General features: G+C 39.1%; 1 protein-coding gene across 5 annotated transcripts in view; it reads right to left on the bottom strand.

Moving 5' to 3' along the window:
* The window catches only part of SLC35F5 (solute carrier family 35 member F5), a 31801-nt gene extending 16342 nt beyond the window's left edge, over positions 1-15459 (bottom strand). For 2 of the 5 annotated variants that reach the window (XM_082284874.1, XM_082284870.1), the window contains exons 1-11: positions 14858-15103; positions 13961-14086; positions 12274-12344; positions 10597-10672; positions 7634-7775; positions 6473-6616; positions 4529-4591; positions 3266-3347; positions 1728-1918; positions 480-561; positions 73-160 (exon numbers count right to left, since the gene is read on the bottom strand). In XM_082284874.1, coding sequence (XP_082141000.1) covers positions 73-160; positions 480-561; positions 1728-1918; positions 3266-3347; positions 4529-4591; positions 6473-6616; positions 7634-7768 — 785 coding nt within the window. In that variant the 5' untranslated portion in view covers positions 7769-7775; positions 10597-10672; positions 12274-12344; positions 13961-14086; positions 14858-15103. Of the gene's footprint in view, positions 1-72; positions 161-479; positions 562-1727; positions 1919-3265; positions 3348-4528; positions 4592-6472; positions 6617-7633; positions 7776-10596; positions 10673-12241; positions 12345-13960; positions 14087-14857; positions 15104-15438 lie in introns of those variants that run through there. The other 3 variants (XM_082284871.1, XM_082284872.1, XM_082284873.1) reach the window with 3 other exon arrangements.
* Between the last annotated feature and the right edge of the window lie 603 nt (positions 15460-16062).

Genomic DNA, 16062 nt, shown 5'->3' with positions numbered 1-16062 from the left:
GTATAGTAGGTACAGTTGTCCTCTCACTGTACCAGGGAGTTTTTGACCAAATGTTCCCTCCTATTATCTTACCTTAAAATAACAGCTAATAATTTGGACAGGGTAAACCGATCTCCACTGTTACTGGGAAAGACTGCAGCTAAGATCAATGTAAAAAGCCCTGCAAAAGAAATTCAGAAGAGTTTATACAATCAAGTTTTGCCAGTAGTTTGCCCAGAAAATTACACAGCTTCAAAGCTATTACGCTCCAAATATATTTCTTTAATATACAGATGTAACTGCAGAAGTACACACACAAAAAGCAGTGAAAGTACCCTCAAAAACCGCTGCAAATACAAAATGAATTTTCTAAACACACATATTCAATGCTTTTAGGTCAAATCCCCAGGTAAAAATGTTACACAAATCCACTGTAACAAGAGATTTTTATGTTATAAACAGCCTTATAATGCACACCTGGTGGTGTAAATGAAACTTACCAGAGGTTGATGACAAGATATTAACTATGGCAACTTGGGTATCTGACAGAGCTTCCTGGTACGAGAAATTTGCCAAGAACCACTGGGGAGAAAGAAAAATATCTTTGTTAATATTTGGGTACCAACAACAGAGCTTAAGTTTCTCAGTGCAATAAAATCCTACTTTGAGAATAAACAAAAAAATTATTTAACCAAAATAATAAAATCAGAACTAGATTTTTAGCTTGAAGAGACTGCTAACTTCTATTAAAGTGGCAGGAACATTAAAAGAAAGCAGCAAACTTAGAACTGGCTCAAACCAACCACATACATCTTTAGTAACAAAATAACATACTTCAGAACTTAAAAAGAATTAAAATGACATTATAATAGCTAGTCTGTAGTAACTAAAGGTACTTTTAACTTGTTTTGGAGTGCTTCAAGATGATAACTGCACAAGGGCTGCAAAGAAATTTCAGTAATGCATGTGACATAGTCAGCCTAATGAGGTCTTTTAGAGTACTTAAAACCAGCATTCATCTCCACTGTTCAAAACAAGCATCTCTTACATTCAATGCCTAAAAAATATTTCCTAATTCCTCCATAAAGGAATAAAATGGCAAGCATTTTCTCACTTCTTGATTGAGATCTCATTAATAAGATCTCAGACATATTCTAAGGGAAGTAACCACTCTCTATGAATATTTCCACATAAGACTAAAGTCCAAGAAATAATACATGTACATGCCAGTAGTGTCCTTGATCAGAATAAACAGGATTTGTTTTGGACATGAGGACACTACCCTAGAAAAAATTACACCACTATTTTCTGGCACATGCATCAGTGGTATTATTGTTATTATTGATGATAATAATAACAATAACAATAATGTTTAAAGTGCTCTACTTCCTGAGGAAAAGCTGTGGTGAGCCCACATTACAGAGAACACATTTGGCAGTACTAGTGAAGCTGCCTCTGGAAAAGGTATCACTGATATGCCCTCTATATTTTTCTGTCTCAAAAATCCTGCCACTGTTATCTTTCTCTCTCCCCTCAGAACTGAGGCATGATGCAGCAACAGCATCTACCAATGGATTCATAATTAAATCTTGCACATGCATGTCCAGCACAAGGAAAGTTTTACTTCTTATAGTACATTTATAAAATAAGAATCAAAGAATACAAGTCATCTCAATACTTTTTCACTATTATTATACAAGTTTTAAATGCATCTAAACTGAAGTTTTCTGAAAGAATGGAGCACATACCACAAAGCAAAAGAAAAAGCTGATTTTTGCTACTTGGCTTGCAGTGAGTTTTCCTACAGTTTTTAAGATTGATTCCTGCTCCTTCACTGTTGGATATGACATGCGGGACAGCTTTGCTTCCAAAGCGTGGCTTGATGGGAGCTGCCTGATCTCCATGATGTTACTGAACCTCACACGAGGCTTTTTGGGTGCTTGAAAGGAGGAAAAAAAGAAAAAAAAAAGGAAAAAAGAAAAAAGATTCGTATTGTCATTAAACTTTTTGAGCCAACACAATATGCAAATAAAACGATGATGTTGCAACACACCATTAATAACAATACTGCACAAATAACAGGTTTTTATCCAAGTAGAAGACATGCCATCATGATTTATTAAACTAATATTTTGCTATTCAGGAGGCCAGTAATAAGACAAAGCACAATTAATTACTGTTTTCAATCAGTAAGTTACCCATCCACAAAAACCTCACTGAAAAGCATCACCCCTGCTCCCTGTCAAAAATATCAACAAAAGGTAACAACATATTTTTAGACAGGAATTATTCCATATTGACAAACATTTTCTTTAAATGTCTAACAGCCAAACAGCCAAAACCTGCACACAACTGTACCTAACTGCAAGGACAATGTTTCATTCAGAAGATTAAAGTCCAACAGACCTCAAAGCTTAGCAGAGACCATAAAGTCACTTGCCCTTTTGAAAGCCACCCTCTAGCTAATCTTGCCAACTAGGATCATGTTTTATTTATAGTTATTTTAGTATCATTAGCTCCCTCTGTAAAGAAAACATTACACTACACACTACAGGTAAATATTAGCCTAGATCAATATGAAACAATACCTAATTTCCTAAAAAAAGGTAACGGGAAAGCTGCAGCTGGAACAATTCTGAAATGATTGGTGCCTGTTGCCACAGGAAGCAAAGTCTACCAAACTGGTTCTTAACGTGTGCCATGTAGAAATTAAGAGACTTTCCCTTTGATAAGCTGGGACTCTTTTGCTGAGGACTGGCTAACTGGATGTTTTGAAGCCAACCTTTCTACAATTGTCTGGGACAGTTAGGCCTGTTTCAGGTACTATCACAAGATAGTGAGGCTTAAATAAAACCAGAACGCACATAGACTGTTAAAATTCTTACTTTGACTGCTTTGCTCCTGCTCTAAAAAGGACAATAGCTTGTTTTTCCAGAGGCTGACTCACTGCTGCTGGTCTTACAAGCCCAGAAGGAAAGAATCACAAGTACTGAACCCAGTTGGTCCCTTGAGATAAACATAGGCTGCATCTGTAGTGACCAAGAAAGGTAAACTGAACGACAGGCCTATGTTTTCTCTACCTGAAAGTAAATACATGAGACTGCAATTCATGCAAGAAGAGATTTTTAGAAAGGCGAAAAAAGAAAAAAAAAAGAAAGAAAAAAAAAAAAAAGGGGGTGGGGGGGAAGCAAGACCTGCAGCATGACAGCAGTTACACTAAACAAAGAGAAAAGTAACTCCTTCACCAAAGAACTAACATTACAGCATTCCAAAAGTCTTTACTCACTTTTCTCTGCATCACTACTATTACTGCCATTTTTTTCAGTTGGCAAATCATGAAACTTTACAGGAACATATAAAGGTTCACTCTGCAATGAATCAGTGTAAGTAAAAATACAGTTAAGCAGGATATTTAAATTACAAGCAGTAGAACTTACTTAGCGAATTAGAAAACTAAATAAAGAAAAGATTGGTGAATAGTAAGAGAATCAAACTTAAAGTGGGTCTGCATATAGTGAATAGACTTGTTAAAACCCATGTATAAAGTATAGGGCATGTTAGACATACTGGGAAAACACAGTACTAAAAGAGAACTGTGCTCTTTTGCATGTATCCTCATGAATACAAAACTTATGGCCAGAAAATTCACACCTACTGATTTAAAATTACAAAGTAAGTGATCAATATCAATAGTGATATTTCAATAGAACTATAGCTTCTGTCCAAATTATAAACTAGAAACATGAAATATAGAACATGTATACAAAAATTAATGCACTCATTTTCTTCCCATGACCCTAAAAGCCCTCATTTTCTTCCCTAGATCTAAACATCAAAAAACTTTGGGAAACATGTACAATACATAAAGCACTTACAAGTATTTCAAGCAATTAAAACTTCTGCTAACAAGACAACTTTTAAGGTGCTTGTTTATATTAAATTAATTAACTGTAAGAGTGAAGTAATGAAAAAGATCTGGTAGTTGGATTTACATTAGGCTTGTTTAGGACTAGAATTTTGGTGGATGTTTAAATTAACACAAAATTGCCCAAGTTTCTAGAGTCACATCAACTTAATGAATTGAGCAGGCTAACAAGATTTTATTCTTAAGCACAGAGAGATAAAATTGAAAATCCCCTAAAAATTAAATGAAGAATGCATCTGAAAAAAAGTCTCTTCAAGTAATTCTGTATAAAATATCCATACAGTAATTTGCCAATACTCAGTTGTTTCCCCTGCTCTATTAGAGATGGTATTGAGTTGAATATGTAAAGGTTTCCTTCGTGCAAGACAGTATTTCTTTGACAAATGACTACAGAAACATTCAAGTAAGTGCTTTATTGAGCTGAAGAATCCATATTTCTTATAATTAGCAATACCATTACGTGCAGTACTTATTAGTAACATATAAGCATATAAGTTACCAATCTCCTTTGCCAAAAACTAATACATTCAAGACTGCCATATTTTATAAACAGTAAGTCAGGATGGTTGTGCCATGTTATTGTAAATGACAAAAACATTGACCTTCATAAATTAGGGCACTTACCAGAGAACTGTTTACAGTGGTGTCTGTTGTACAAGCAGCAAAATAACCTTCAGCATCTGCAAACTAATTACAGAAATTTTAATGTAATAAACTACCAAGGCAAAGTTATTAGTAACTGAAATTTTTGAAGAGGAAGATTTTTATTACTTTTTCTATAATTCTGTCACAATTCCCTCTCTCCCCTCAGCCCTTCTCCCCAATACCAAGAGGGCTTACAAGTTCAGTAAATAATTTCAGTACTTTCTTGTACCTCTTGAAGAACCCCACTGAATTCAACTACCCAGGTATGAATGCAGAATGAGACTCTTAGATACAGAAAACCTGCAAAATTCGGTCTTAGGGACACATTCTCCACTAAATTATTGTGCAACTGTTAACAACAAGCTGCTTCTTTCTTCATTTTATTGAGGCAAAATTCCTCTCCCTCTTCCTTTCTGCACCTTAGCAAACCCCTATTTCCTGAGCTGCAGCTTGCTGTTCTACCATGATGGTAGCAAATCTATTAAAGCCTCTAATGTGGAAGAGAACTTAAAAATAAGGTGTGTTTATCCAAGCAATCATTAAAATACAACCATATAAATGGACATGTTTTCCAGATTAATAAACACAAGACATTTTAAAGGTGCTTGCAATAATTATAGAGTTGAATATTAAACTACATCCCTTGAGGAGGAAGGAAACTTCTAATTGCACATTACAGTCCTGTCTGCACTGTTCTTTTGAAAAGGAAAAATAATGGCATTCCAGTAGCAGTGTCATGAGTACCACATACAACATGTGACAGACTGGGCATTCTTACTCATTGCATTCCAGTTCATATTTCATTACTGTCAGCAAAGAAACTAAGTTCTGTTTATTGCCAAATTATCTTGTGATGATTCTGAACGTCAAGTCTAACGTGCTATATTAGGCACAGACACTTGGTATTAAAAGCTCATTCAACAAATATTATATCAAGATATCAGCTAACTCTAAATGCTCTATGTGTTTAACTCAAGAATTTAAAAGAAAGAAATTTTTTTAGTTGTTGTGTTTTGTCTTTTTTTAATAAAAGTAATTTGTATAAAAGTCATGTAACACTTTAAATATGTTATGCCTACAACTGTCACTATCAGTGAAGTCTAACATACCCAGAAAATCTGAAATCAGGTCCTTTCACACAAGCTATTTTCTATAAAGACATGTTGATTAACAGCATGTTCTTGGATCACATTTTCTGTTCTTTTAATGTGAGATTAGTATCAGGCCAAATGCCTTACTGCTTCCTGAGTGCTGCTGTTCAGCATTTTGAAACACTGGCACAGAACAACTGCTCTTCCCAGCATCTCTTGGAAAAAAACCCAGTATTTCTGTCATATAACAATAATTTTACGTTCTAGCACAAACTATGCCTAACTCTGGAATGGGCATCAGAAGGTCACTCATGCACAAAAGCTATAAAAAACAGTATTAACAGTAACAAAAACATAATTCTACCACCCTTATTAAATGTAACTTTAAACCCCTCAAAACAGTTAGCAAACAGTTGTGCCAGAGACTAAAAAAGTCAGTGCTAAAAATCAATTACAAAGTCCAAGTTCTGACTCCATTGATTACAGATGTTGGGGGAGGTAAAGGGAACCAAGAGCCAACAGTGGTGGGGTTCACAAGCTCTTGTTAAGAGGAACCATCCCCTGTAACTGTCCAGGATACAATACCAGGCTGCTTGGGCCAATGGTCTGGCCCAGCAGAGCATTTCTTACAACTCCTGACACATCTCATGCTGCTTTCTCTTGCCTCATCCTTTCACATGACAACTGTTACAGCTGCTATGTCTTCCTGTGCCATGACTCAGTTTATATCTCAAATAGTAAACTCTGCTCTTCTCTAGGGTCTGTTTTAAGGGGTTTTATTCTGTAAAAACTTAAACAAATATCACAACATCTATAGAGTTATAATACTTACAAAAGCTGCATGCCTTCCACGAAACCCACGAGTGCACTGTTGCCTCCATGGTTTCCAAACAATAAATCCCAAGAGGTATAGAACAAACATGGATGTTTTTGCAAATGTACTGAAAAAGGGTTTGTTGTACCTTGTAAAAACATACTGTGGAAAGAAAATAATTGCAGTATCCAAAATTACCAAATAGGTAAGAATTCACAAAATGAATGAACAGGTGTTAAGTATATAGTCCAGTCTGGTTCCCAAAATAACAGAGCTGTGAGTACTGACATGGATGACCAAAGGAACCAACTGGCCCTACCTGTTCTAGGGAACCCTCTCCCAAATACCTCTGGTGCCAACAAAAAGAAGCCTTTTTGCAAGATACAATGCCACAGGAGGAAAGCTACTTATTACTGGCAACATATTTATATGCTACTGTAATGTAGCAATGAAAATACATTTACATACAAATATATTCTAAATTAAAGACCACTTTTATAAGCAATAACATTAATCATAAATTAGAAAAGATTACTTTGGCTAAATAACATTTAGGTCTCAGTAGTGACTCCACCAGCTTATTGCAAAAAATGTTTTATTAATATCACATGATAAGCACAAACACTTGTATGTGCTTAGTTTCAAAACTGATATAGAACATGCCTTGATGACAGTTCAGAAAACTGAATTTAAGAATTTGCTAAAAATTCAATTTCCATTGCTAAAGTTCTGTTTTAAGTTCTAAAACTTAGTATGAAATAAACACCACAACAGTTTCAATATGGTGAATATATGAACTAAATGCAATTACAGGGCTTAAACTCCATGACCTAAGTCCTTTCAACCTGGACTTCAGGATGTTCTGAACTATAATGCACCACATCACTCAGTCTTCCATGTTACAGCTCATTTACTATTTTTTGGGAACCATAAGGGCATTATTTTAATCAATATGGCAATAAACAAAATGAACTCCCTGATTACAGTACATAGTCATGAGCTTATGCTCTTTAAAGTCATCAGTAACACCTTCAGTCTCAAAAGAAACAGGCACTGAGTTGAGCTTATCTGTAACTTTAAGTGGACTCAGGCTGGTGAAACACTGAGTGCTTGATAACCATGTTTCTGTTGCATCCTTCTCTTTTATTTTCCCTTTAAGATGTGTCAAACAACACTTACAGAAGTGAGTTCTGAAGAGGCCACCCAGATCACGTCAACCAGGAGGAGAATGACAATTCCTAGAGCCATTCGCCTGCGCTGAGCGGATGAACTGCTCTGGGAGCTCATCCGGTTCATGATAAAAACCCACACCATTTGGAACCTGGGCAAAAGAGACACAGAAATAAAACACAGAAGATTACAGTGACACACAAAAAAATAAGCAGTGGGGGCAACTGTTTCATATATATAAACAGGACCTAATATGCAAGGATGCACATAGGCCTGTGCTTGTTAAAAAGCAGATCTTTGACAGATCTGGCAGGAAATTTTCAGAGATATTAGGGACAATTAGAAAATAAATCTTGACTTTGCAACAATTTATCAACTGCTTTAGCACTGAAGTAAGCAAAAGTAGGTAAAACACAATGCCTTTTTGGAATTGGTGCTGCAAGTTCTGCAAAATTTGAAACCACTATATTTTGGTAAATTCAGATACCTGACAGTATAAATTAGATTGATGTGTTGTGACAAATGTCAGAAATGCGTTTAAACTTAGAGGCATTCAACAAACATTTCTGAAGACATAGGAAAACATTTGGGTAAATCATAAACCCTTATACCAAGAGGTGATTCAAGCAAAAAAAAAAAGAATAACTGTAAACTTTAAAAAGCAGACTACACATGCAGTTGAATTAAAAAACAATCATACAGTTATTTGGCAATTTATGAAATACAGGCGTGAACCAATTCAAGGGAAAATCTATCAAAAATCCACTAATGTTACTACAAGGGAATTCAGATTTGTGACACAGCTTTACAGCTGCCCATTGGATGGCCTAAATTTAGGAAAAGTTTCAATTATATTACTAAAAAGCTTCAAACTCAAGTGACAGAGACTGATGACTCATTCACTGCTCTACTTGTACCAGAATCCTTTACAAACTCTCTAATGAATGTCAGTAAGACATGCATGTGCTATTTCTATGATTGACATTAGCTTATTTATGTCTATATTTTAAGAATCAATTTATCAAGAGTTCAGTAACTACAGATGGCATAGCATACCATAAACTCAAACACTATCTCTGAGAGAACTGCTCAAAGAACTGCAATCCAAGCCACCTTTACAGACCAGCTTCTGACTTTCACAGTAAATAGAGGTCATCTGATTTGCTAATATGTTTTGGCAAATTTAAATTGAACTTTGTTTTTTCCACGTGTGAACATACAAATACTTGTTTTCTTCTCATTATTTACATTTCTTCTCATTATTAATGAAAGAGACAGTGCAACAATGCTCTCAGTGAGTGAGGAAGGTACATTTCTTTTTCCCAGAGTAGCCTGTTCTTCCGATTAATGATTTAAATGCGCAGATATGCACAAGTGCTTGGAGATCACAGCACTGTTTCCTGCTTTGACTCATATTTCTATGCAGTCTCTGCCATGTTAAAATCTTGACACTTTTTCCTCCATTTCTTAAAGGGCTTCTTTCAAAAGAAAAATGAACAGGCAGAGTTCCTAAGTATAATTATACCACTAGATCTATGCTGATATATTCCATGTGTGGGCATCAGTTCTGGATAATTACTCTGCTTTTCTGATAAAATGGTGGGACTGACAAAAGAAAGCAGAAATCTGTAAGTATGGAGGGGCAAAATTATGAAAGACTCAGCAAGGAATTACAGTTTTTACTTGATACAGAATAAAGGAGAAAACATTTGTTCTCAAAGAGAGAACAAATAAGTGTATTATCTTAAACTCAAATAAATTAACATAAAGGTTTTCATACTTGAAAGCTTATAAAGGTTTTTTCAGTTTTTATTAATTGGTTTAACAGATACTATGTATTATACTCTACAAACTCTGCCTTCATTTTATTATGACTAATAGCCCACAAGCCATTACATGAAGTTATATTATATACAGCCTAAAAATTGCTCTTGTGTTTGCATAAGATGCAGCTAACATGGAAGCTGGGCATAGAAGAGCTCCAAACAAACTGGAAGGAAGAAATCTCATTCCTGTCAGGCTACAGCACAACACATGGACAGTGGGAAAGTATCCTAGAAATGAAAGCACTGCAGCCTTCCACCAGTTCTGTGCTGCAGGCAGGAGGGGAGAGGTAGCTGGGGAGACAGGAGGGAAAGGCAGCAGCCCAATCAACTGGACATCTCCACATCAGAGGCTCCCTCACACCTACAGCTCTGCTGTTCTCACCACAAGCTGCTTCAAAGCACACTCTGTGAACAGAGATCGTGCACAGACAACATTCACATTCTGCAGCTGCTTAATCTTGTACTCAGCTTGTCTGTATTAGGCTTGAACAAATCCCTTGCTTTAAAATCCCTCAATGGGAGCAAAGTAAAGGATGACAGACCATCCACCACTTCTTAGATAAGAGGTTACACATAAAGTTATTCACAGTCTATGTACATTTTACACCATTTCTTCTGTACCTTTGATAAGTAGATGTTAAAATTCTAAATAAAGAGCCCATAATTATGCCTTGAAGTTGAAATTTTTTATATGTTACAATAAGAGCAGCTATTACTTTCTCATCTGACTACCAAGTATCTGTTTAACAATTCTCTGTGCCTAATATAGTGCTTTGCTCAATCCTTCCCTAACAAGGCAAAAAGCTTAACAAGAAAGGGTAACTACAAAGTGCAGCACCATCACCTTCAAGCTAATAGCTGACTAAAAAAGTTGCAAAGCAGCAATACTAAAATGCCTACAACATTCTGCAGAAATCCAAAAGCCTACTGAAACCTGAATACTAAGTTTTAGGACAGAATTAAAACCCAGTAAAACATCACACAAAATGCAAAGACAGATTGAAACTACTATTTTGGAAAGTTTTAAACAGACACATTATCCCCACTTATTAACAGTACTCGTGAACTTGCAATGAAATACAATTCCCTACTTTTATGTTCATTATAGAAATGAACACAAAAGAGTATTTACTTTTCTCATATTACCTTCCACAATAACTGTAAAAAAGAAAAAGTGGTGACTAACAAACTTCACACTTCATGTCAAAGTGAAGACAGCCTCCTAAAAACAAACAAACAAAAAAAAAGCAGTGTGAAACACATGCATAGGTATATTAAGCATTTATCTTTGCAAAATACTGTCTAAAATTTCAAGTTCCACAAGTGTCTTCTGCAGCTCAAGTCCTAAGTGTTGGGGACATACAGATCTAAAATCTTAAGAATCAGTCTGCATAAAAAATGCCAACAAGACAGCCCTGAAATGCAAGAAAACATGATCCTTTACTACTTTTGATATTACAAAGAACATGATCCCTTCCTTATAAATTGTCTATAAGAGATCTACATGAGGAACAAGAACCTGATGATGTTAAGTTCTGATTTTTTAAGCTATGCACAGAAAGGCACTATTTATTAAGTGTACATTCCTAAGTAAAGTATTTAAACATTAGAACTAGAAAGGTAATGGAAGAACATATTGGCTTGTTGGTCTTAAAATAATCTAGAAAGATAAGGCACCTCCATGTTATGTCTTGGGGAAGCCCAGTATCACTCCTAAAATGGATACAGCATTATTACAGTATTAAAACAAAACACCACCTTACCTGAAACATTTTTTTTAAATTTTAAAACTCAGATCATACAGACACATTCAATAAAATTCACTTTAAAAGTGTTATATAGGAAAAGAAACATTATACAAAATAGAGCCATAAGTTTTATTGCCTGGAAGTGCTGGAATTTTTATTATTATTATTATTATTATTCATGTGAAATGTTTCTAAACTCTGTTTTAGGGATATCCTGAATCAACAGGAGTCACACACTATGCTAATGAGTCTCAAATTAGTGTCCCAAACAGATGTAGCAGCAAGGGCAGAACTAAATACTTAGCCAATATCTTGCTCTTAAGCACCTGTCAAGCACAGCTGAGAGTTTGTAAACTGTTACCATGGGGCAATAGCTAAATTCATGCTTTTCACCTATTAGGTTAAGAGGCAGCCCATAAGGATAGGCCCTACAAGCCTGCAGTTCAGCCCCCACTGAACTCAACATTTACACACAGCAAGTTCAAACCTTTTCCACAGTTTACCAAATGACCATAACTGCTTAAAACAAACACACCAACAAACTGGAAGACACATTTTCTAAGACACAAGTATGTGATTACCTAACTTCTACTCACAAAGCCAATGCCCAGTGTAGACCCTGAATACCAAGGCAGTAAGTCACAGAACATTGTGAGTTGGAAGGGGCCTACAAGGATCCTAAAGTCCAACTCCTAAGTGAATGGCCCAGGGATTGAAGCCACAACCTTGGCATTATTATTGTAGGGGTTTACCCTTACAAAACATTTAATTTCTCAAGTGCACAAAATTATTATAAATTTAAGCCACCAGAAGACAGAGAGGCTGAAATAGGAATGACGGTTTGAAAGTAAATACCTTATTCTACTCTATTAAGAGAGCAGAAACTTCAGCATGTTTGCCTTTTGTTTCCATTATTAGGAAAGAAATATGCTTTCCACATGGTGTAACTTTAAACACAGCAACTGAAATCTGACATTTAAAGGAATATTCATTAAAAGGCATTTCTTAATATCATTATAATTTTCAGCAAATAGCACAGAGACCTTTTAAAGTCTCCTTTTTAAAATTTATTTACCATTCCAACAGTCTTAGAGTTGGTGCTGTCATCTTGTAGAACCATTTTCCAGCCAGTTACATGAAGATCTTCTGAAAAATAAACATTAAAAATTTTCTTGTTGTGACACTGTACTTTGATTTTAAAATGTTGCAGTACCCTAGATCATGTAAGAAGAGTCACCACTGTAATTTATGATAAAAAGATATAAGAAGTGGTCTCCCCCTTTGTGGTCTACAGTGCATGCTCACACAGCTGACTGCACTAAAGCCAACAGGCCCAGCAGCCTGCTGTTCTTAACATGCAACAGGCAGCTTCTGAGGGCAGGAGATATAACTGCAACATTGATAGTTCATGTGCATTCCTATTTGGACAGCATCAAATGTTTCTTTGTGCAGATTATTTCCACATTAAAAGTTCCACCCAAAAAGAGAAAATCAAATGAAATTCACAAAATTTTCACTGCACTGACAATTAGGGAAAAGAACATTATAGGCCAAAGAATTGCCAAATCATTGCAAAACAAAAGTATTGCTGTTCTGACTATTCTAGGAGGAAAACACATAGCTTGTCTCTCCCCTCCACCACCAAGGAATAGAAAAAAAGTACATAACAAGAATGACAGAAGACACAGAACAGCAGCTCAGTCACAGACCATGGTGCAAGTCAACTGGAAATTCTTCCTTGTATTTACTCAATACGATTTCATGTGCAATTTGAAAGACAACATATCAAGATAAGGCTTGCAAGCAAAATAAATGGGTTTAGTTTTTCCAGTTATACCAGCTGCTCCAACAATACAAGTTCTGGGATACAACCTCCTCCCCCTTTTAACATGTTCTGTCATCAGGTGACTGTTTCATATTGGATAGCTTTTAGAGACACTGCTTTCACTTTAACCAGAAGAAAAAAGCTGAAAGTAAAATGATTTCTATTTATATGTCAAAATCTGTAAGCATACATTAAAGCAAGATTAATCTAACACAATTCTGACCTCCACTCAACCTCCAAAGGGTACCACAAGATGAGAGCAAAGCCAAGAATGGTCAGGAGAGATGGAAACGTGAGCCTTATGCAACAAGATTATTTTATTCACCACGGCCCTGTCATTTTTACTCAAATAAAGTCTCCTGTAGGATCTGTAGAACATAGTGAAGCAAAAGATCCAAAAAAGCAACCAAATTTTCCATGCCAGTACTGAGTTTTGCAAGTAGAGATCACTGTTCCCATCTAAACAAGAAGTTACACAAGACCAAAGTTTGCACAGAAAACACATTAATTTTATTATCAAAATTGGAGAATTTAGCTTAACATAAAGATATGTTTTAGGAATCTGGTGGTATGTAACAGTCATGCTATCAAACTGTCATGGCACAGCTGGATCTGGGTATCTAAGGAATAAAAAGAACATGGATGTTGGAATGTTTTCATGAATGAAATTGAAGTTTCCTATTCAGCACTTAAAATTAATAAAGCAACGCTTCAAACAAATTTTTCTATATAGAACTAGCGCAGAGTATTCATCTCTTTTATACTTCAGAGTCCTTACCAGCCACAAGCCTGTGCAAGCACACAGTTCTCAGTAATTCCCACAGCACCCCCAGCAAGCCTGTGACCCTGCTGGACTTGAAGTCTGACTGCAATGAGTTAGAAACACCCAAGTTTCAGGTCTGCAGAGTGAAAGTTGACAAGCAGAACAGACACTGACCTCCTTGTTACTCTTGTCCAGGAACATTAGGAGAAAAAACTCCATGTCAAGCTGCCAAGGCCTCTCTAAGCTTCACCACGTACAGAGCAATCTGTCAGCCACCAGTAGCTCCACATTTAACATCAGCTAAGGATTACAAATGACATCCATTTCACATGCTGCAGATCTAATCTTGTCTAGTGCAAGGACTAAACATATCGTGCTTTGTCACAGGATATAAAGACACAGATCCCTGATAAGAACCAGCACAGCAGCTTTCAGCGAGACACCCTGGCAGCTGAAAGCTGAGCCTTCCAGGCAAGGTAGAAATCGGCAAAATCACTGCACTCAGAGTGAATGGGGGTCTCCTCCCTGACGATAGATATCTTTGGGGAAAAGTAGCAGGAACAAAGGAAATGAGAAGGAAATGAGTAAGTCTTCTTAATGCACTCAGGGAAAAGGGGATATCTAAGAAGAAAGATATATGGCTCAAGCCCTGGGGATCTTGGAGGATAAAAAATGAGTGTGCTGCACTCGCACCTAAAAAAATGGAAACTGCAGGAGGAAAGGGAGCTGCAGCCCAAGCAGGGGAAACATGGACCCTACCCCAGACTCCCGGCGAGGCAGGACAGTGGTGCCAGGTCAGAATCACTGAATCAATTAGGTTGGAAAAGAGCTCTGAGATCATCGAACATAACCCATGACCAAACACCACCCCGCCAACCAGACCACGGCACAGGCTTTCCTTAAACACCGCCAGGGATGGTAACTTCACCACCACCCTGGGCAACCCATTCCAATATTTAATCATCCCTTCTGCAAAGAAATTCTTCCAAATGTCCAACCTGAACCTCCCCTGCCGCAGCTAACACTGTCTCCTCTTGTCCTGTCACTGCTGCCTGAGAGCTCGACCCCCACCTGGCTCCTGTCAGGGAGTTGTGGAGAGCGATAAGGTCCCCCCAGAGCCTCCTTTTCTTCAGGCTAAACTCCCTCAGCTCCCTCAGACACTGCTTATAGGACTCGTGCCCCACACCGTTCAGCAGCTCCGCTGCCCTTCTCCGGCCACGCTCCAGTGCCCCAGTGCCTTTCCTGTAGTGAGGGCACAGAACAGGACACGGCACTCGAGGCGTGGCCTCACCAGTGCCGAGCACAGGGGCACAATCACTTCCCTGGTCGCCTGTCCGCACTATTGCTGGTACAGGCTCGCTCTGGGGAGAGAGGAACCCCTCCACGCACCCCCAGCCCGGTCAGGGGATCTCCCCCGAGGCGTGGAGCGGAGAGCGCGCTCCCCACACCGCTGTCAGGGGCGGACGGGGCCGAGGGGCGGCGGGACACGGGGCACTCGCACACCCCCAGCCCGGGCGGGCACGGTCGCCCCGCCCGCGCGAAGGGACAAAGTTCCCTCCTAGGCCCGGCCCCGCTCAGCCCTGCGGGGCCTCTCGCCCGCGGCACCCCCGGCGGCGGCAGGACCCGCCCGGCCCCGGCCCCGCTCCCGGTACCTGAGACCGCGCCGGGCCCGGCGCCCCCCGCGCTCCGTCCGGCGGCGGCACCGCCCGCCCGCGCCGGACACCCACAATCCATCCCAGAGCCGGCGAGCGACCGCCCCACCCGCCCCGCCCGCGGGCCGGCCCCATCGACCTGCTCGGCCAGCAGCTCCACACCCCTGTCCTTCCACCCGCCCCCCGCCGGGCGGCAGAAGAGGCGGCGGGGGGACATCCCTGTCCCCATCCCTGTCCCCATCCCTGTCCCCATCGCCAGCGCCATCCCTGTCCCCATCCCTGTCCCCATCCCTGTCCCCATCCCTGTCCCCATCGCCAGCGCCATCCCCGTCCACATCCCCGTCCACATCCCTGTCCCCATCCCTGTCCCCATCACCAGCGCCATCTCCATCCCCATCCACATCCACATCCCTGTCCCCATCCCTGTCCCCATCCCTGTCCCCATCCCTGTCCCCATCCCTGCCCCCATCCCTGTCCCCATCGCTGTCCCCATCCCTGTCCCCATCGCCAGCGCCATCTCCATCCCCATCCACATCCCTGTCCCCATCGCCAGCGCCATCTCCATCCCCATCCACATCCACATCCCTGTCCCCATCGCTGTCCCCATCGCTGTCACCATCTCCG

Source organism: Coloeus monedula, assembly GCF_965178545.1.
Source record: "Coloeus monedula genome assembly, chromosome: 7".
NCBI classification, from domain to species: domain Eukaryota; kingdom Metazoa; phylum Chordata; class Aves; order Passeriformes; family Corvidae; genus Coloeus; species Coloeus monedula.
This window is presented reverse-complemented; position numbering and strand designations above follow the sequence as displayed.